Raw genomic sequence first — 23650 nt, 5'->3', positions numbered from 1 at the left:
ACATAGATTCTTTTGGAAAGGATGACAGCCTATGTTGACTTAGAGTATTCGAGCAAATTCTCTGTTGAATCATCAGCTAATACTAAGGTACATGGACAGATGGGTAACCCCAGGAAACCAGACTTAACAATAAAAGACTTAAAGTAAAACTTCACATTATGTAGGAAGACAGATGACAGAGATGTTATACCATATTATATAAAATTTTCAACATAAAATTATGACACATGCCAAGAAACAGGAAAATGTGATATATTGAAGAAACAAGGAAGTAGAAGCTGTTCCTGATGGTCTCCATGGTTAAATTCTACAGACAAGGATTTTTAAAGCAGCTGTTATAAGTATATTCTAAGAACTAAATGAGCCATGTGCCTAGAATTAAAAAGTATGATAACGATGATTCAACAAATAGGGGGTCTCAATAGAGAGTTAGAAACTATAGAAAAACCAAATGGAAATTCTGGTGTTGAAGAGATAGAAAAAATGAAATACTAAACTTTCTAGAGGAACTCAACACTATATTCAAGTCAGCAGAATAACCAGGGAACTGATGTGTTGATGAGGGAGCTGAAAGAGAATGGGAACCACAGAGGAGGATGAGCTACTGTGGTGACGGGAAACTCAATTGATTTCACTTTTCCTGATGTTTATTTAGCCCTCTGTAATTCAGGTGCAGGAAGGCCTGTGGAAGCCTTTCTAAAAGATGTTTGTGGAAGACACACAGCTACCTGATGAGTTTGGCTTGTAGTTTTTGAAAGATGTTCTGTTTCTTATCAATTCTGCTAGCTGTAAGATTAAGGAGATTGTTTTTATTTCTGTAGGATTCATTTATTGAGATATCACTTTATCAAAAAACTAGAGGCCTGGTGCATGAATTCATGCACGGGTGGGTTCCCTCGCCTGGCCAGCTATCGGGGCCAATCAGAGCCATTTCACCCAGTCCTGATTGGGGCTGATGGGGTTGGCTGGCCGGGGAGGGACCGCAGGAGGGCTCCAGGGTGTGTCCGGCCCGTCTCACCCAGTCTCAATCAGCCGGACCTCAGCAGCAAGCTAACCTGCCTATTGGAGTGTCTGCCCCCTCGTGGTCATAGTGACTGGTCGAGTGGTCGACCGATTGGTTGGACACTTAGCATGTTAGACTTTTATATATGTAGACTAGAGGCTGGATGCACAAAATTCGTGCAAGGGGCTTGGCCCATCGCAGCCCTGGCTGCCTCACGGCCCTGGCTGCCTCGTGGCCCCCTGGCCCCGCCCACTGGTCATTCTGGAAGGTCGTTCTGCCATCTGGTCTAATGAGCACATTAGCTCTTTATTACATAGGATAAACTAGCATAGTGAGGGTAAGGTGATGATATATAGTTGGTGACGAGATAATTTACTGAATGATGAATTTGTTGGTATGTGGGTTATATTAGGGTTCTCCAGAGAACCAATGGGATGTGAGAGGTAGGGGTGTGTGTGTGTGTGTGTGTGTGTGTGTGTGTGTGTGTAGAGTGAGAGTAAGAGATTCTAAGAAATTGGCTCACATAACTGTCAAGTCTGCTAAGCCCAAAACCTGGGAGAAGAATAGCAATCCTAACCTGGAGGCAGAATTCCCTGTTCCTCCAAGAAGGTGTCAAAAAAATTTATTATTAAAGCTTTCAACTGATTGGATGAGCCCCACTCACATGACAGAATAATATTTGACCAAATCTGGTTATTGTGGCTTTGCCAAGTTGACAAATAAAATTAATCTGCACAGGAGCAATGAATCTAGTCCTGATTAAAATAGCATTTAACTACTTGAAAAAATGTATTGTAGATATTCATTTTCTTTTAAAAAAATATATTTTATTGATTTTTTACAGAGAGAGAGGGAGAGGGATAGAGTGTTAGAAACATCAATGAGAGAGAAACATCAATTAGATGCCTACCTGCACACTCCCTACTGGGGATGTGCCCGCGACCAAGGTACATGCCCTTGACCGGAATTGAACCTGGGACCCTTCAGTCCACAGGCTGATGCTCTATCCACTGAGCCAAACCAGTTAGGGCGATATTCATTTTCTTTCTCCCATTTTTGCTCCTTAATTTATGTCATAGAAGGGGAATCATTCTGGCAATAGACTTCTCTAAGTCTGTATTACTTGGTGGGCTGTTTTAAATAATGATAGTTGATAAATAACATGGCAAGGAAACTTTTGAATTCATAAGTCACTTCATGCATTCCTCTAAGTCCTAGGGGAAGGTATCTTGTTACTACTGTATATGTATAAGCTCTCTATATTTTTTCTCTTTTGGTTTATACCTTTCTCTCTAATGCAAAAGGCTGCTGGAAAATACTTGTTTTGTTTTCACTTATTTGCTGAACTGATTATGTAGCATCTTTGTCAGAATGTTTACAGTCATAGGAAGGACATTTTCATAGAGGACTGTGTTCTGTTTCTTGTAAGTGTCATATTGCAATTGTGAATAGAATTTTCTCTCTAATCGGAGCAAGCGATCTGTGAGTATGTATATATTTTAAGTGTTATTCTAAGTGTTAGCAGTAGGTTGGCAGATGGTGATGTCAAATACACAAGACACTTTTCAGTAACTTTAAAGTTGACTGTAATAGTAGAGAAATCTAGTTATAGGGGAATTCTTTTAGAATCTGTTTCCCAATTCCTGGGATTAAAAAAAATGTTTTAACTCAGTCTTTTTTTTTTTTTTTTTAATCAGGCATGTATTTATTGACTTTGCTAATATAGCACAGGGACTGGAAGGCAAATGTTCAATGCCTGCTACGTACTAGGTCTGTTAAATATTTTCCATTATGTAACATCATTTAATCCAGAAACAAGCCTGCGAAAGAGATTGTATTATCCTCATTTTATACACGAGGAAACGGATGCTAAGGGAGGTTCAGAACCAGTTAGTTGTGGACCCAGGCCTTTGCCTCACTTTCCAGTCTCCAGATTTTGAGAAAAGTTCTAAATCTGAGGATCCATATATACTGAGACAGGTTGTTGACATCTGCAAAACTAGTAAGACCTCCTTCCTCCTTTGGAGAGGTACAGGACATGCCATTTGCCATCTATTTCCCTGGCAAATGCTTAATTGAGTACCTGGTGCTTTAGACATTGTCAGTTGCTTATATTTACAGTTAACATTGCTTCTTAAATTATTCTTGGGTAAATACAAAAATTTTTTTGTAATACATTTTCATATTTATAAATTTATAGTGCTTTTTCAAGGAAGTGGGAGTTGCTATGGAAGTAATCCAAGTTCTTCCTCATATTTTATCCTTTAGCTATGAACATATTATGCTTTAGCCCACAATTTAAAAATAATACTGGCTGTAATTGCATTCATAATAGTGATGTGTTCTTTCTTTTGTGTGTGTATTTGTGTCTATCTGTGTATGTGTGTAAGAGGCACTTCCATAATCATTCCAGATAAGCTATGTAAGGTCTTGGAGGGAGATAATGTTTACTGTGCTACTGATCCAGGGATTAAATCAGTGCCTTGTGTAACAATTTGAGGGAGGGAGAGGAAGTATGGACAATATACTAAGGGATATACACTCTCTTAGGAAACTAAAGCTCTTTGTATATTGTATACTAAACAGTTCCAGTAATGTAGCTGTTTGTGGTTAGGATCTTGTTGGGTATTATGAATAATTGCAAAAGAGTAATATTATTAGTCAGTTGACTACAGACCTAGAAGAATGGTTATTTCAACATACGATGTAGTATCATGTTACACACAATGTATGGATTGGAGATGTGATGTTTACATAGAGAAGCATAGAATATTGGAAGTAGAAAGAACCTTGAGGATCATGTAATTTAACCACAGAGATTTCCACTATGTATCCATTTGGTGGTGGGAAGTTCTTATAAGAGTGAGAACATTTCTTCATTTCAATTGGTTAGGAATCTCTTACCCTTTATTTAACTATGAACTCTGTGGCTGTATTTCCAAGGTTGGATTTTAATCAGAAAAATTAAATATTTAGCAGTTTTATTGAGTTATAATTGACAAACAATAAACTATGTATATTTAAAGTGTAGAATTTTATGTTTGATTAAGTATACACCTATAAAAACATCACTACAAGCAAGATAATGAATATATCACCCCCCAAGATTCTGCATGTCTGTTTATAATTCCCCCCTTCCAATGGCTTCTTTTCCTTAGATAACTACTGATCTACTTTCCATCATTTTAGATTAGTTTGTATTTTCTAGAATTTTATATAAATTTGATCATGTAATTTACACTTTCCCTTGTTATGCATTATATTTATTTTGAGGTTCATCCTTGTTGCATTTATGAACAGTTCATTCATTTTTATTGCTGAGAAATATGGTATATGGGCATACCACAAGTTGATTATCCATTCACTTGGTGGATATGCTTGTTTCTAAGTTTTGGCTTTCACAAAGAATGCTGCTGTGAACAAAATGTTGAAGTGTTTGTATATACATGCTTTCTTTTCTCTGGGATAAACACCTATGAGTAGAATGGCTGAACCACATGTTGATATGTTTTTCATAGTGGTTGTCCCATTTTACATTCCTGCCAACATTGTATGTGTATTTGGAGAGCAAGAGATTCGTGAGTGCCAAAAAGGTTGAAAAATTGGTGAGGAGAAATGGTGCATATATAAGTGAAGCAAAGGAAAAAGCGTAAATAATGACCTTATAAAGAGGATTAAAAATAAACATAAAATAAAACAAAGTATATTTTCTTTAGAGTTAGCTTACTCTGTTGAATTTGTTGTATATTCTAGGAAATTGCATCATGTCATGAGAAGTAGTCATGATACTTGAGACCAGGAGATATTACTTTTTTCATACAAAGATTCCTCTTTTATGGCTATGTCATGTTGTTGTTTTTTTGTCATAGTGTCAAGAAAAGATAATTCTCATCAAACATGCCTGATTCTGAGGTGGAATGTCTACCTGAAAGTAGATTAACTTTAGTAGTGACCTATAATCTATATTTACTTTCAAATTAATGTATATTATACAAACATTTCTTTCTCTCTGTGAAAGTATGGATTGGGATAGAATTAATTGTAGTTTTTGCCATTAAAAGTTAATGGAAATGATTTTCCACCTAATGCCTTTCCATTTAGTGGCAGAGTTTTCAGGAACAAATTAAAGTTACTAAGTGAGGCATGCATGTTTGAATAATTGTGTTGTACTATTGTGTTAAAGTTTTTTGTTTTGTGGGATTTGGGGGGGGGGATATTTTCCTTAAGATAAAAACTCTGGTTTCCCAGTAGTTTTGTGTGAATTATTTTACTCAATTTTTGTTCTTAATAAGCTCAATATGATTTTTCTGGTTAGCATTAACAATCAGTTTTATAAAGATTAGGGGCTGTGGTTGGAGAGGTTTGGATGCTTTACCTGGTTTCCTAGTAGGAGTGTGCCTTTTCTGCAGATAAAGTCAAGTCTAGGGTTTCTTTAATAAATGGTACCTTTGGGCAGTGGCTTCAGTTCTTCCTCTGGTTTTCTGATAAGACCCTTACCTTCAGCTCTTTCTTCTATCTTTTCTTTACCACTAAACTGAGGATGCATCCCATGTCTGACGTGATTCCCCTGGCAGGCTTCTCTGGTCCTTCACATGCTCCCTCTCATCCCCTGACTTTTGAATAATTAGTAGCTGACAATTTGATCCAATGTATTTCAGATTTTTTAATAAGTATTTCCCTACTCCCTTGCTTCTAAGAGTAAATCCTAGGTGATTTCTCTATGCTCTGCCAGGACTAGGGCCGTTGTACTTACTCCCTTGTTTTTCAAGTAATCCCTGCTCAGCTCTGGGCCAGCTCAGGAGAAGGCTCTGCCAGTTTTGAATATTTAAGCTTCTCCTTCCTAAATAAATAAAGTTGTTGGTTTTTCTCTCTCTAGTTTATGCTGCAGTTTGATTCAGGGGTGATCTCATTTGCTTTCCTTGTTGATATGTATTGTTTTTCAAAGATATTTGGAGACTCAGAGTTAGGTAGCCATGTATAAATATACACACACATTGGTAAAAGCATTTAGGTGGTATTTTTTTGTTTGTTTTGAGAGAGGGTGAGAGGTGAGAGAAAGAGAAACATCAAAGTGAGAGAGACATATCAATTGGTTGCCTCCTGCACAAACCCTGACCAGGCTGGGGACCCAGCCTGCAACCAAGGTAGTGCCCTTGACCGGAATTGAACCCATAATCCTGAGCAATTAGTTAGGAAATTTTACAGATGTTTCTAGAAATTTGAATAAGGAAAGCTTGCCAGAGGATAGTAGTCTATAGTGTGTGAGCCTTCAACTCAAATCTTGACACTAAGATATTCTGGATCACACTGGGCTTTCAGTGGCAGCTTTTGTAGTATTTAAATCTAATAGGAACTAATAGTGATAAATCTGATAGTGATATTTATGGCTAATGGATCTGATTTTCATTTTGGGTTCTACAATTTTCTTTTCTATATGCATTTAACCTAATGTTGGTACTCTGTAATATTCATTGATATTCCTGAGCCTATGGATAGAATTGTCTAGAACAGTGGTCGGCAAACTCATTAGTCAGCAGAGCCAAATATCAACAGTACAACGATTGAAATTTCTTTTGAGAGCCAGGTTTTTAAAACTTAAACTATATAGGTAGGTACATTGTTATTAGCTTAATTAGGGTGCTCCTAAGGCTTAGGAAGAGCCACACTCAAGGGGCCAAAGAGCCGCATTTGGCTCGCAAGCCGCAGTTTGCCGACCATGGGTCTAGAATAATGAAAAGAATAAAGATTTTGAAGTCACACAGACCTAGCTCTGAATAGTTAGCTATATAAATAAGTATTTAACAGTTCTCAGGTTCAGTTTCCTTATTTGTAAAGTGGTTCTCATAAATAACTACTGTGAAATATGGCAATGCTTTAGAGTATTTAGTAAAGCGTCAGGCCCTTATTAGGTACACCTCCTGTTATTTGGGTCAGAAAGATATGAAGCGTAGCCAGGGAGCACTTGTTACCAAAGACTTCTTTTCATATACATGTGAAGAACAAATGTATACCTATGTATATATAAAGCCACCCCGTGTGACTATTGGAGAAATATGGCTGTGCCAAACTTCCCTCCAGTACTTGTGCTACAGTTAGTCAGGCTTCACGTCCTACTCCAGTAATGGGCCTGGTAGCATCTCTAATGAGTAGGAGCCCTTTACTTTCATTGGAAAATGGTAATTAATTTATATCTCCCCCTCCCCCCCAAGAACCTCATTTTATATTTATATATTTATATTTTCATTGAGGTATAATTGAAACATGACAAACTTCACTTAAAGTGTGCAGTGTGATACATTTTGACATTTGTATATGCCCACGAAACCATCACTCCAATCAGGATGATGAGCATATCCCTCACACACAATGATTTTCTCATGCCCTTTTTAATGCATCCCTTCTGCCCTTCCTGGCACTCTCTAGAAGCAGCACATTTTTATGTAGTAAGTGTCTCTGAGTATCACTGAGGTCTTTATTTTTGAGAGATACTTTGCTGTTGTTTTGTTTAAGGTGACTTTAATATATCGTTAAAAACATAAAGGTGGGAGTCTTGAATTCAAAGTTGCATTTTCTTCTGCTCTGCATCTTAAACTAAGGGCCTTTCAAAAGTGAAGCTTTCCATCTAGAACCCGTACATAAAACTACTAACAGGCTTGCAGTTTCTCTGTGTAATCATTTCAAAACAACAGTTTTTTCAGCCACCAAAAGGATGCAGTCTTGACATATAAATAGAAAACAGATTGGGTTTTTGGCTGATATTGTTATACTGGTTTAAATGTTGGTTCAGTCAGCTTCAGGCTTAGATTACAAGATTTGCAAATTAAAGGAAAACCAAAAGGGAAAGAACATCTGCATAGATTCCGACTCTGTGGAATTCCGTACAGGCAGACTTCCTCTGTTTCTGGTGGGACAGAGCATGTGCGCAGTAAAAAAGTCTTGAAAAGAGATCAGTTGTGTTGTGATAATCCTAATAAGGACAAAATCGATGATGAAAATGAAGTAATTCATTATGGAGATGCATGAGAGTTTCCAAATCAAGTGTTATTTCACAGTTTTGGGGGGACAATATTTTGTTGATGTAGATATATGGTATTTAGACAGAATAAATTCTTGCTAAACCTCACTCGTTTTGTGACTTGATTTTCTTGAATCAAAGAATTGAGAAAGGTTATTTGCTTTAACTAATACTTAAATATATTTTAATCACTACGTCAGTGATTATCTATACTAATAAAAGCCTAAGTGGTCATCACACCATGACTCCGTGATGCCCTCACACCCTCATGTCGTAACAATCCATCACCAGGAGGCTGAGTGTGCAGTGGGTGCGTGCGGGTGGGCGGGGACCTGACGCTGTGTGTGCAGTGCAGAGGAGGGTCCCGTGGCTCCACATGGCGACACCAGGGGTGGGTCCCGGCAGCTCTGCATGGCTCCTGGCTCCAGCCTACCTTTTTGGGGCAATCCATCGAGGAGCCTCAGATGGGTGGGCGGGACCTACCTTTTTGGGGATATCGATCGCGGGGCTCCCACACTGTGAGAGGGCACAGGCCAGGCTGGGGAACCCCCCCCCCCCGCACAAATTTCGTGCACTGGGCCTCTAGTGTCAATATAATTGAATACTAGGCTGCCATCCCCAAGGAATGCTTAATTTTAATGTTTCTTTTTTCTTTTATTCTAAGAGGAGCTTTACATTCTTTCAAGAAATATTTATGGGAACTGAGTATATTTCACCTAGTTATAGTATCTCTTCCTAGTACTATTCCAATGATTGAACACCTTTAAATAGTATTTCTTTATGATTGAGAAATGTAAATCCTACTGTAATGGTACATAACATGATATTGTTACACAAGTCTAGTTGGCAAACTTCCCTGAAAGATGGCAGAAATCCTTGAAGCCATCCAGATCGTGAGGGGGAAAAGGACAAATGGGAAGTCCTGGGTAGTTACTTTGTGGGAAAGGTCATGCTAAGTGAAGTGGTAGAGGAAATTGTTGTTTTTGTTTTTAATGCTAAAAGATTTTGGGTTCTGTATTTGTGCAGGGTGGTACAGAGGGCCACAATTTCCTTGTTTATTTTTATGTGTAAGGCTGTTAGTCATATCTTAGGTTACAGAGGACCAAATACTTGAGGAGAATTGGAAAAGATAAACTTCTTTTTGGCTTATAGTTTGCTAAAAATCCTGAAAAAATTATGAACGATTTGAATATTATTTTATGTTTATGAACAGATTATTATATTAAAAAAAAGCTTTCTGGTCTCAAAAAGGTAGTGTCACAACCATAATATCCTAGAGGCAAGATTTTATTTTTGTTGTATTGTTTGTTGTTTGTGTTTTGAATGTGTATTTTAGTATTAACTGATTTTATCCTTTGTTAGAACCCCTTGTTAGAACAAGTGGTTTTTTCTTAGCATTCAAGTAATTTTATTAACATCTTGTTTTTAAGCACAATACCCAGAGAAGTTTAAAATAGTTATTGTGAGATAACTGGCATATTAATCAGAGCCTCCTGGTGTGGGTGAATGTTCTTGTAGAGAGAAATGATGATAGGGGCACAGAACAAGAGAGTATTTTGAGTGTATCTTAGGAGATTTTTAAAAATACGTGTAAGTGCTTAAAATGGTATATTTATGTTTTATCACTTACTTAAATATAACACTTCATAGTTCTCTCTCTGGAAACAATAAAATATAATACATTTGTATGGTGGAAAGCAACATTTTCTATTTTATTTTGTTTTCATAGTAGTCCCTTTCATTTCCTTGAAACATTTCCTGGAACACATTCTGAATGCATCTGTTGGTCAGTTTTGCCCCTGCACCTTTCTGAAACAAGGAAATAAAAGCATTTTTTTGGTGACCAGAGAGCTTGATGAAAACAGCTGCAGCATACACTTGTGTGTGTGTCGCTTCTCAAATGGAGCAGCAACAGAGGGAAAATGATAATGCACGCCTCCACTTTTAACTACCAGACGGCTGCGATTGGGGCCGGTTCAAATTATTAAACACTGTAAACGCCACAACGTTAATTACAAGAGGAACAAACTCTACAAAGATAAATGTGTTTTCAATATGATTCGTAGGGAGGGTACAGTAGAAACCAGTGAAGAGAGAGGAAATTTATTTCTGGCAGGACTCTAGACATGGAACTGTGGCTGAACTTTTTACCCTAATTACCTCCTGCTAATGCCTGCAGCGGTCTGGAATCAAAGTGGTGCTTCGGGCCCTGGAAATTCTCTGATGTGGCAAACGTTTGTTGTGTGAGGAGGGTTTCTTAAGAAAAAGCAGAATATTGTGACAGGATTTTTAAAAATTTTCTCAGTTACCACCCACCTCACTTGTTGCCTACAAAAATAGAGTAATTGTTTGCATCTGTGTGTGCTTTTTTACCCCCCCCAAAGAAATAACTGTTATAAATCAATGTGACATAGATCCAGTGAACTGAGGCTTGCCTGAGGTGGGCTTTTTTTTTTTTTTTTTTTAAGTTTCTTCTTTATTTTAAAATCTAGGTTCAAAATGTAAAGAAATTATTTTTAAGTGTGAAAAAGCATTCTGTCCATTTTAAAGGAGAATTTGGATCTGAAAGTATGTTTTTTAAAATGAAGTTGAACCACTTTGTAGAGTCACACTGATAACTATTAAATTGCTTAATTCTGGAAGTTGAAATGGGAATTTCCAGTTTCCATTTTTAGCTGTCCATTAGACTGGGACTAGAATCTTAGAGAGACAGTTCTCTTTCATTTCTCTGAAACATTACATCATTCCAATTTATCTGTCTTAACATTTCTGGCTTGTACACATTTTTGAAATAGAATAACTTTTGTGATAACCACCTGCTTTTCATCCTTTGCTGTTAGAATCAGTGATTCTATACTGTTGGTAGCATAAACACAGTGACTGCATTTATATATTCTAAGGCAACCCAGATTTCAGTTAGCCTGCCTTTATTTCCTATGAAAGTCTGCTCTTATAACTTCAGCTCCAGCCCTTTACTGATCTTCTTAAATCCTCTTAGAGAATTCTTGAAAAACAGTAATCACACTCTTTAGAAATGCAAATAAAATCATGGTTTCACTTGGGTAGAAATTTATTTTGGCAGTCTTTTATTTAGGTATTGTGTAGAAATAGCTTTAGTTTGTAAAGGTAATAGTAGTTTTTTTTTTTTTATTCCTCATAATGAAATCTAAAATTATAAGGTTGTGTCAGAAATTCACATCTTGTGGTGGTTAGCTGTGGTTACAGATTGCTCTAATATAACTTTAGTATTTTTCATTTTGTGTAGTTATACTTTTGCATTACATCGATGACCATTCATAAATTAGTTTTATTTGTGAATTGTGAAGGAGGGTTATTTCTTTAAATTGCCACATTTCAAAATTATGTTTAAAAAAAGTTTTGATCAAAGGAAAGCAGTTATACATTTTCACTTCTAGTATATTGTTTCAAAATGATTTTCCACATTGGATGTAATATATGCATTTCACAACTTTTGCTTATTCCCGCCCCCCCTCCAATCCCATTTACCTTTACAAGAGCAGCCAAATAAGAAAAACATTTTTCTTCTAACTACTGCGTGAAAAGTATTCTTTTATGGTAATAATACTGTTAAAATGAAAAACTGCTTATGTCTTAACCAAATCTATATCTTTAGGCATTTGGTACTGTTGCAATTTTAATTTATACTTCATTTGAAATCTTATCTGCTTTATTTCTACACCTGATAACACGATTTAGCTAAATTGATATAAATAGAAATATAAATGTAAATATAAATGGATATTATTTGTACAACAAATATGTGTTTATAACAGTATATATATTTTATTTTTAGCTCTTTTTTAAATTTCCAAAACCCACATTGTGTCCTGAGGAGGGGGCTAATGTGACCTTGGATGACTGAACAGCTCAGCTTCTGGGGGGTGGATGGGCGAAGAAATGACATGACATGGCTTTATCACATATTGTGGAATGTAAAAACATTTAGCCAATATGAATATAAATATTCCTCCCAACTTACAAACAAACATTCTATGGTGTACAAATAATGATTTTTTTGATACTTTAATAAGTCAAATTAGAGGAATTGATTTGGAACCATGTATTTAGGTGTCCTGTAAAAAAAAAAAAAAAAAAAAAAAGCTCAGATTATCCGTTGTAATTTTAAGTATTGAGAAGGAAATTAATAGAAGTAGTACGTTTTTACACATATTCTCTTTGAATTCTCTCGTGGTACATTTTGATATTCCTTGATTTTGAGAAGTAGATTTCATATAAGCTGTTAACTTTAGCATTTCTTCATTTCTCAGTGTGTCTCAAGTGCTATAATGAACTGTAGGTTTCTTTGACATGTTTAATAAGTTGGTTTGTATTGATTTCATATGTATACTCAATCTTTTTACACATTTATAAAGTTTTAGGGTAGCATTGCAATAATAAAAACACACATGTTTTTACACAGTATAGTGTATTTGGCCTCTGTGCTTGCTTAACAGAAGTTAGTAAATTATCATCTTTTGGTGAGTTGGGCCAGACTTTAGTGTTCTCATTTCAAGTATCCCATGTTTCTCAGTTATACTTTGGTTATAGGTATCTGTTGTATGAAAAATGCTTCTGTATATACGTTGTTTATCATAACAGGTAAGCAGTTATGAAATAAATCCAAACAAGATTTTGTATTGTTTTGTTGAAGTGCTATTGCTTCTACTAAAAACAACATAAATTTAATAAATATATTTGTTTACTATTCATAGTTCCTTTTTAATATAGTGACTGGAAATTAATTATTTTTTTTTAAGGGGCACTTCATGATGTATTTCTTAGTCATTAAGCAAAATTTTAACTTTTCTTTTTGCCTCTATCCTTTGTATCCCTCTGATACATGACTTTAGACTCATTAAATTCATTTTTCAAAATTACAAATAGTGAACAATTTATTAACATGTCTGCTATTATCAATGAAACATTTTTTATATAGGGAATTACAAAGCGATATTTTGATATTCTGAATAATTAATTTAAAAGAATTCAATATAAATGGTTGTAATAATCTTGGCTTATTATAGTATTTGCCATATAAATACAGAGACAGATATGTTTGTTTTTGATTTTTTGGAAACCTGATGTTATTGAAGGCAAGGTTGCCGTTTCAATCTTTGTTATTTTTGTTCTCTTCTGTGTTTAAAAATATCGTGTTTCTAATCAATTATTGAATGAATATCAGCAACTTAAATATTAAATGTTCAATATTTGAAGTTGCTATTGATAGAAGTACTTTTCCAAGATATTTTATTGCTTTCTTTTATAAAATTTTAACTGTCATAGGATCATTGTGCATGTCATTGTCACCTGAAGTCCATAGTTTGCATTAGGTTTAACTCTTGGTGGTGTACATTTTATGAGTTTGGACAAACTTATAAAAACATGTATCCACCATTACAGTATCATTGAGAAGTTTATTGATAACCAGTAGTTAACATTGATTAATTCTTCTTGATTGATTCTTTGTTCAACAGTTAACAAAACATAGCCTCTGCCCTCCAGTAGCTTATAGTTCTTTTGGATGAAAGGGCTTGTAAGTCTGAAATGTAAAGATGACATTAATATGATTTGTTTAGTCGTTTTGTTTGCATTCCTTCATTAAGGAATGTAATTCTCCAAATTATTTAAAAAATATGGAAAATATTTTGAAAGACTTAGTGGACAGTTCTCTTCTTTATTTGTTAGAATAAACTCAACATATTCTATTGTCTTTGCCCTTGGAAATGTTGGCATTATTAATATGGATCATTAATGTTATTTACAAATATCACACATGTATTAACATGTTATGAACTGTCCTATATTATTTTTAGAGTTATGTCCTTGTAATAGCTTTGAAATAAAATGCTTTTTTTTTATGTGTTAGGGTTTTAGTTATAATAACCTCAACGTAGTTATATACTACTAATGTTAGATCAGGTTTTGTAGAAAAGTAATTAGAATATGTTTCACTTTTCCCTCATTGGTATAATTAAAACCAGTTGAGAGGTTTAAAATGTTTGCATTCTTATTGATATTGATCTATTTATTTGGGGTAAGGGGGCAGATCCCTGGATTTTTAATTTGGGAGAGACATTTGACAAGCTGACAAAGTTGAACTTTGTGTTATTGGGAAATGAGACTTGATTTCTAGATTTTGGAGATTTTGCTCCATTTTCAAATGATTGGACATGTTTTCCTTTTATCTAGTGGAGATTTTACTTTAGCAAATGTCAGAAAAATTGAACTATTAGATTTTTATGGTATATGTATATCATAGATGTTACAGAAGATGGCAAACTAACTGTTCCAAACATTCATAACTTTGCTTAAGTCCTTTATTTTTAGCAAATTACTCTATCTCCTATGTCACTAGAACTGTAATCCAGTTTATTTGGAATTGCCTTAGATTCTTTCTCCTATGCCTCTACACTTATAGATGACTCTATTAGAAAGGAATACCTATTTATGTGTAACGGATCTGATCACCTAACATTTTTGCGTGAGAGATGACTGGAAAACATCTATTCTGAGTATGTTCAATTTTTTTTTTTTAAAAAATGTCTTCAGATACATGTTTCAAAATATATGAATTTTCAAAATACATTACAGCTGAGAGGGAAATAGAGATCAAGAATTAAAGTTGGAGGTTAGCATTCCTCTTTTAGAAACAGGTGGAATGAATAGATAGTATATTAGTCAGAATATAGGAGATGTGACTATAATATCAATTTGACTAACCTGGTATTTACAAACTATTATATCCACATAGTTTTAAATGCCTGTGGAACATTCACCAAGACTGATCATATGCTGGTGATAATATAATAGAATATCTTTTATAACCATAATGCAATTAGAAATCAATAGCAAACATCTCTGGGAAATTTGTACAAAGTTTGCAAATTAAACTATGAGACAAGCAGAACTCATAAGAAAATGCTTGTTTAAAGCACTAAATGCTCTCATTTGAGAAGAAGAAAGATCTAAAGCTTTTCACCTTATGAATCAAAAAAGATGAGAAAGTTTATCTAAAATAAGTGAGTGGTAGAAAATAATAAGTGGAAATCAGTGAAAGAAAACAGAAAAATCAGTTACGCCAAAAGCTAGTTTTTTTGAAAACACTAATATAAGTGATAACCCTTTAGTGAGATTAGGATTAATAAAAATAGAAGACACAAATTACCATTATCAAGAATAAATGAAGGGCCATTACTATAGATTTTATGGTCATTAAAAGGTAATAAGCAATATTATGAACAACTTTTTCTTTGAAAACGTACATGATATGGGCAAATGAAAAACCTAACTCTGCAAGATATTATTGGTAAGTGAAAAACAATCAGTAGAATAATGTTACTATTGATCAATTGATAATTGTAAACAAATATTTCAGAATAATTTTATATAATTTATTCCCTATGAAGGAAGAAAACAAAACAAATAGAAGAACTCTGGGAAGAAAGGGTGAATATAATAGGAGAGACAAAACCTATGGGAAGAAATAGATGGGGGAAAATTCACAAATGCATCACAGTTGATGAAGAAATTGGAAGGCACTGAGGGAGAATAGGTAGGAAACTGAATAAAATGAGAGCTTGAGAAAATGGGAAGAAAACTAGGACATATATATTGCTCCCAAATAAGAGAGGCAAAGTAATGCAATGGCTTTAATATAAAAAATCAGAATAGTTACTCCCATGATGTCTTATTGTAGAGTTCCTGTTTTTAAGGAAGTAGGCTCACCTTGAATTCCTCCACAACACCTGAAGCAAATACTATAAGATCCCTCAGAAGGACAGTGTAAAATAGCCACATTACATTAGGAAAACCACCCTATAGGTCATTGAAATTTTGTTTGCCGTATATGAAATGTTTTAAGCTTAGCTGACCATATGGTTTCTGTGGCAACTACTCAGCTCAGCCATAGAAAATAAAGAAAAAGTGAGTGTGGCTATGTTCCAATGAAACTAGCAGTGGGGTTGGATTTGGGACATAGTTGGCTGATCTCTGCTATGTAATAAAAAAAATTTTTTTTTTATTTAAAGTATTACAAATAGTAGTACATATGTCTCTTTTTTTTCCCCCAATTGACTTTCCTTCAGCCTCCCCTATACCCCGGCACATGCCCTCACCCCCCTCCCAGTGTCTTGCATCCATTGGTTATGCTTATATGCATGCATACAAGTCCTTCGGTTGATCTCTTACCCACCCCCCTCCCCCGCTAACCTCCCAACCCTCCCCAGCCTTCCTGCTGTCGTTTGACAGTCTGTTCGATGCTTCTCAGCTTCTGTATCTATTTTTGTTCATCAGTTTATAATGTTCTTTATTATCCATAAACTAGAGGCCCGGTGCATGAAATTTGTGCATGAGGGGGGAGGTGTGTGTCCTTAAGCCCAGCCTGCACCCTCTCCAATCTGGGATCCCTCTCACAATCCAGGACTGCTGGCTCCCAACCACTCGCCTGCCTGCCTGCCTTATTGCCCCTAACTGCTTCTGCCTGCCAGCCTGATCACCCCCTAACTGCTCCCCTGTTGGCCCGATTGCCCCTACCTGCCATCCCCTGCCAGCCTGGTCGCCCCCAACTTCCCTCCCCTGCTGGCCTGGTCCCCCCTAACTGCCCTCCCCTGCCAGCTTGGCCCCCCAGCTGCCCTCCCCTGCTGGCCTGGTCCCCCCTAACTGCCCTCCCCTGAAGGCCTGATTGCCCCCAACTGCCCTCCCTTTCAGGCTTGGTCCCTCCCAACTGCCCTCCCCTGCTGGCCTGATCGCCCACAACTGCCCTCCCCTGCCGGCCATCTTGTGGCAGCCATCTTGTGACCACATGGGGGCGGCCATCTTGTGTGTTGGAGTGATGGTCATTTTGCATATTACTCTTTCATTAGATAGGATGAGTGAGATCATGTGGTATTTTTCTTTCATTGACTGGCTTATTTCACTTAGAATAATGCTCTCCAGTTTCATCCATGCTGTTGCAAATGGTAAGAATTTCTTCTTTTTTATCGCAGCATAGTATTCCATTGTGTAGATGCACCACAGTTTTCTAATCCACTCATCTGCTGATGGGCATTTAGGCTGCTTCCAAGTCTTAGCAATTGTAAATTGTGCCCCTATGTACATAGGGGTGCAATATATCCTTTCTGATTGGTGTTTCTGTTTTCTTGGGATATATTCCTAGAAGTGGTATTACTGGGTCAAATTACTAGGTCAAATGGTATTACTGGGACAAATTTCCTATTAAAAATTTAAGTGTTGTACTAAAGCAACCACTAATATAACAAACTAGAGGCCCGGTGCACGAATTTGTGCACCAATGGGGTCCCTCGGCCTGGCCTTCACTATCGGGCCGAAACTGGCTCTCCGACATCCCCTGAAGGGTCCTGGATTGTGAGAGGGCGCAGATCAGGCCGAGGGACCACTGGTGCATGATTGGGGCCGGGGAGGGATGTGGGAGGTTGGCCAGCCGGGGGGGGGGGTGGTGGTGGAACGGACCGCAGGAGGACTCCAGTGCGTGTCCGGCCCGTCTCGCTCAGTCCGGATTGGCCAGATTCCAGGAGCAAGCTAATCTACCCCCTGGTGGTCAGTGCACGTCATAGCAAGTGGGTGAGCAGCCTTAGCATATCATTAGCATATTACACTTTGATTGGTTGACCGGATGACCAGACACTTAGCATATTAGGCTTTTATTATATAGGATGTTATTCATATATGGATATATGAAGTCAACTGCAGACTTTTCTTGTGCCCTGTAATGTATCTTTCATAATTTGAATTTTCATTGCCGTTGCTTTTCACTGTGATATATTAAACATATTTCCTTATATTATAACTTTATATTCTATCCTTTTAAAAATATATATATATTTTCATTGATTTCAGAGAGGAAGGGAAAGGAGGAGAGAGAGAGAAACATCAATGATGAGAGAGAATCATTGATCAGTTGCCTCCTGCACACCTCCCACTGGGGATCGAGCCTGCAACCCAGGCATGTGCCCTTGACCAGAATCGAACCTGGGACCCTTCAGTCTTCAGGCCAACGCTCTATCCACTGATCCAAACCAGCTAGGGCATATATTCTACCCTGTTTAAAAAAACATACCTAATTATTTTGAATTCTCCCTTAAAGGCTGAGTATTTCAAACTCATCTTTGTATTTCATTGCAAATAACAGAAACTTATTTTAAAAAAAATCGGATGCAGGATGTCTTTGATTGCCTGTTATGCAGTATGTGAAATGAAGATACTTATTGAAGAATATCTGTTTTGACCCCCAATTCTAACATTACCCCCTACTTTTATGTGGAGATATTACTTCTTCCTGCTGGTTGCCTCCCTTAATAAAGGCTTCACTACTACCACTCTTGTAACTTGGGATAGTGTTGCAAGTTTAATTACCCGGTGTTTTTCAGAACTTTGCTGAAGAAAAATGTTATTATTAAGTACAATAATCACAAACTTAGCTTTTAATATGGTTAAGTTTCCATTTTCTTTTTAATTACTTAATAAAACATGCAACCAAGTGGCTTTTGTTCTTTAGGAACTGAATAAGAATACAAATAATGTAATTCTATCAAAAATTTTCCTCTTATATTTAAAGGATTAGATTCAGTAACACATGTTGAAGGTTGTGCAGCTTTTTCCCATTTAAAAATAAGTGTTTCCATGCTTCTTGCAATTTGTGGTAGATTTAAGATGTCTTTGCTATTTTGTGTTTCACTTATACATGCACATTCTTGGAAAATGTCACTTTCTCAGATACTTTGTTCCGCTTTTCCTAATTTCGTTTCAATCTGTTAAATATCATGAATAAAAATAATAAAAGTGTTTGTAAAGGAAAACGGTATTAATGTTTAGAATTTTCAAATCATAAAAGCCATATTTCACATTGCTTTAAGGTGATGCTCATTGTATTGCATTACAAAAAAAACTATTTTGAAAACATTGTCCAGGATAAGAAAGTGGCTATGATTCTAATAAAATACATTAATATAAAGCAAAAAGCATGTTATTATTATTACCCAGTTGGTGTGGCTCAGTGGATTGAGCATGATTTCATGCACCAAGAGGCCATCAGTTCGATTCCTGGTCAGGGAACATGCCTAGGTTGAGGGCTACGTCACCAGTACGGGGGCATGCAGGAGGTAGTTGATTGGTGTTTTATCTTTCTCTCACTCCCCCTTCCTTTCTATCTAAAAATCAATAAAATCATATTTCAAATAGGTTTTTAAAAAACATATTATCATAAAAATTAAAATTAGACTCTGAGATTCAAAATTTAAATATTTAGATATTTATAAATTTGAGTATATGAGTTTAATTTAATATTGTATTCTTTGTAATTCCTTTACCCCCATAAAGCACAGAAAATAGCTAATATACTGTTTTTAGGTAGTATTTAAATTTCAAAAATAGAGCCTAAGGTCCATCATCATTTCTTTATACATAAAAAAAAAATGCTAAAGTATTCAACATTATACTAACTCTTCACAAAAGGCTCAAGATACCTGGGTCATTTATCATTCTTTAGAAGTTAATAACCTAGTTTTTGACATAGGAAAGGGATTATTAATTCTAACATGAAAAGATGTACTTCAACAGCAATACTTAGCTGTACATACCTAAAAATCTTAATTTCAGTTCCAATTCATAGTCCTTTTAGTGGTTCATTTGTCTTGACCTCACATATTGTTGACTTTTTCTTTAAGTATTAATTGTTAGATCTGAAACAGACTGTCAGAATATTTTCCCATGTTTACAACATGTATAGTATTATTTGTATATAAAACAATTCTGAAGTAATGGGTTGAGAATTCTGATGATCACTCAACCAAATGATGTGGTTATGTACATTTGGTCAAACCTTTTAACTGTGTAACCTCAATTCATTAAGAACAAATTACTGATATAACTTATGAAGATTAAAATAACTTTTTTTGATTTAAAGTATTTGATGTTCAGTAGTTTTCCAGCTTTATTATTTTGTAAACTGTCTCTATTGCCTTAAAAACGTAAGTTAGGTTACTATCAATGTTAATGTGTTACAGAAGAACTGAAGAAATAGACACCTACTGAGATTTGTCTCAGAATAGTTTATATTTAAAAAATTATGTAAAAGTGTATTAGTTTAATGTAATTGTCCATATACTACTTTATGTAAAGAAATTAACTCGATAGATTAAAATATAAACAGTAAATTATAACTTCAGTTACAATGCTGAAATTTAATTTTCAAATATAGTAGGTGAAAAGGAAAACCAATGTTATTTTGAACTAGTACAATGGCAGAAGGACAAACTGGGTCCTGAGTCTAGGGTCTTACAAGGCTGCTCTTAAAGTATCAGCCTAATTGGGTTTTTATCTGTAGGCTTGACTTGGAGAGAATCCACTTTAAAAAAAAAAAAAAAATATATATATATATATATATATATATATATATATATATTTATTGATTTCAGAGAGGAGGGGAGAGGGAGAGAGAAATAGAAACATCAATGATGAGAGATAATCATTAGATGTTTGGCGATGGGGGTAGAATAGAGGACCATGAGTAAAAAAGTCACTAATGGCCCAGCCAGTGTGGTTCAGCAGTTGAGCATCGGCCCAGAAACCAGGAGGTTGACGATTGGATTCCCTTTTAGGGCACATGCCCGGGTTGTAGGCTTGGTCCCTGGTGAGGGCATAGAGGAGGCAGCTGATTGACGATGTTCCTCTCTCATCGATGTTTCTGTCTCTCTGTCCCTTTCTCTTCCTCTCTCTCTAATATCAATAAAACCATTTATTTAAAAGAAAATAGTCACTAATGATATATGAACTAGAGTACAAGAAGAAAATGTATACTAAATATTTAAAACAATTTGGTCCATATTACAGGGGTTTTATTTGCTTAGATAAAAAGTTGACTTTCTGTGACAATGGGGTGTCATTTAAAAAATATATTTTTATTGATTCAGAGAGGAAGGGAAAGGGAGAGAGAGAGAGAGAAGCATCAATGATGAGAGAGAATCAGTGATTGGCTTTCTCCTGCACACCACCAACTGGGGATTGAGCCTGCAACCAGGCATATGCCCTTGAGTGGGATCAAACCTGGGACCCTTCAGTCCGCAGGCTGATGCTTTATCCACTGAGCCAAACCAGCTAGGGCGGGTGTCATTGATAGATTCTGAAACTGGAATAAATGATCAAAGATATATGGCTTAGGAAGACTTTTAACTAGATAGATAGATTTTTAAAGTTTGTAACTTTTGAGTGTGATATAATGGAATAGATCACAAGTGCCCATCCTATCCTATATAATAAAGAGCTAATATGCTAATTAGACTGAACAGCCGAATGACCATCCTGATGACATTCTGGACAACTGTCTGGACAACCTTCTGGACGAGCTTCCGGACAAAGCTAGGGCTGCGAGGGCCAAGCCTCTTGCATGAATTTCATGCATTGGGCCTCTAGTGCTTAAATATAATTGTGGGCATTTCAGAAGAAAGTGTATTCTGCTTTTGTTGGGTGGAGTCTTCTATAAGTTGGTTAAGCTTAATTGATTTGACAGTGTTCATCATAAGCTGTTTTAATTTTTCTTTACTTTTTCATTCTGCTGATTTCTAATTTTAATTGTCTTATTTTCTCGGTCACTGTTTAGTATATATGAGAGTACAAAGTAAAAGCCTTGTATGTCATGTCTGCATTTACTGCTGATGTTATGGAGAGCTTTCTCGTCAGCCTACCCATGAGGAAAATTAAGATTGTCTTGTGCTGTGTCCCAGGGAAATGGTCAAGGCTTTTGAAAAGAAAGTAGAGAACAAAAGGATATGCCAAGCGTGTACACAGTTGTGTTATTGACAGAATGTGTGACGCCTTTATGAATGTGTGACTTTCTGAAAACTCTTATTTTAAAGAGTTATCTTTATTCTATTAGGCACTTACTAAGTGGGGTTTTGCACATACCAATAGAATTTTTACTTCTATCAAGTCTTAAGTCAACTCTAAACAGCCTTCATTGCAGTTTTGTCTACCTCAATGGGAGGCTTTCTGCAGGAACAACCTCACTTGTGACAATGTATGATGTCAGTGAAATGATCAGAATTCAAGTTTCTATGTACCAGTAGCTGTAATGAGCTGCTAATTGAAGGTGACAAGCTGTTTTTTACTTCCCAGCTGGTCTGGCAAAATGTTAAATTTCATTCATTATTAACTCATTGCTTCTCAGCAGAAGATTAGTTTAATTATTGGGAACATTAAGAGAAGAGTTTTTGCCTTGTGTTAATTTTAGAGATTGAAGTTGAAGTTTACTAGATTTCCCCCTCCCCGACCCAGTTTTGCCAATTGTATACAGTTGTGTGAATACCCGATATAATCACGACACAACAATATTTCTATCACACCCCCCAAAATTTCTCATGCCACTTTATACTGTATAGTTTTCCTCCTTCCCTGGTCCCTGGCAACCACTGATATGCTTCCTATTATAGTTTTGCCTTTTTAGTTTTTCATTGGAAGGGACTCACACAGTATGTAAACTTTTATGTCTTGACTTTTTTTTTTTTTTTACTTCATAATGGTTTGAGGTTCATCTCAATTGTATGGATAGTTTATTTTTTTTAAATTGCTGAGTAATATTCTAGAAGCATTCTATTACATTAATATATCACAATATATCCATTCCTTTATTGATCAACACTTAACTGTTTTTGTTATTATGAATAACAAATTACAATTTTTTATTGATTTCAGAGAGGAAGGGAGAGGGAGAGAGATAGAAACATCAATGATGTGAGAGAATCATCGATTGGCTGCCTCCTCTCCCCTCCCTCTTCCCCCCCCTCCCCCACTGGGGATGGAGCCCACAACCCAAGCATGTGCCCTTGACCGGAATTGAGCTGGGACCCTTCAGTCTGCAGGCTGATGCTCTATCCACTGAGCCAAACCGGTTAGGACAAATTACAAATTTTTTGAGGAACTTTCATACTGTTTTCCATAGTGGCTGCACCAGTTCCCATTCCCACCAACAGTGCAAAAGGGTTCCCTTTTCTCCACATTCTCACTAACATTTTTTTTAATTAACATTTTTTTCATTTATAACTTATATTCAATATTATTTTGTATTGGTTTCAGATGCATGGCATAGTAGCTAGAGTCTATCTGCTAGACACTCATATACTTTACAAAGTGTTTCCCTGATATTTCTAGTACCAACATAGCCCCATACATAGACATTACAATATTATTGACTATATTTCCTTTGTTATACTTTACATTCCCATGACTATTTTGTAACTACCAATCTGTATTTCTCAAGCTCTTCACCTTTTCATCAAGAAAATATAGAGTTTACTGGCCATCCTACCTTGTGAAAACTAATGGCATTTGTCTTTTTTTTTTTAGCACTAGCCCACCTTACTGTTGTGTTGATCTGTATTCACTTCGTACTGGGGAAATGGTCAAGTCCATTCAGTTTAAAACTCCTATCTATGATCTTCATTGCAATAAGCGGTAAGCATTTTTTCCCCCATGTATTTCTTTTACAAAGTAACATATCTTCTGGGCATGTGGAGCCCTGCCAATATAATTGACTATCTTTGATTTTTTTTTAATTGCAAAAACACCTTTTGAATTCTGCTAAATGGAGTAGCTCTTAAGAT

General features: G+C 36.0%; 1 protein-coding gene across 17 annotated transcripts in view; it reads left to right on the top strand.

Annotated features, from left to right (window-relative positions):
• BCAS3 (BCAS3 microtubule associated cell migration factor) overlaps positions 1 to 23650 on the top strand; it is a 473254-nt gene that overhangs the window by 66297 nt on the left and 383307 nt on the right. For 16 of the 17 annotated variants that reach the window (XM_036340232.1, XM_036340231.1, XM_036340238.1 and 13 more), the window contains one exon: positions 23394 to 23501. In XM_036340232.1, the coding sequence (XP_036196125.1) occupies positions 23394 to 23501 (108 nt within the window). Of the gene's footprint in view, positions 1 to 15566; positions 15592 to 23393; positions 23502 to 23650 lie in introns of those variants that run through there. The other variant, XM_036340248.1, reaches the window with a different exon arrangement.

This window comes from Myotis myotis, unplaced genomic scaffold (assembly GCF_014108235.1).
Source record: "Myotis myotis isolate mMyoMyo1 unplaced genomic scaffold, mMyoMyo1.p scaffold_m19_p_17, whole genome shotgun sequence".
In the NCBI taxonomy this organism is placed as follows: domain Eukaryota; kingdom Metazoa; phylum Chordata; class Mammalia; order Chiroptera; family Vespertilionidae; genus Myotis; species Myotis myotis.
This window is presented reverse-complemented; position numbering and strand designations above follow the sequence as displayed.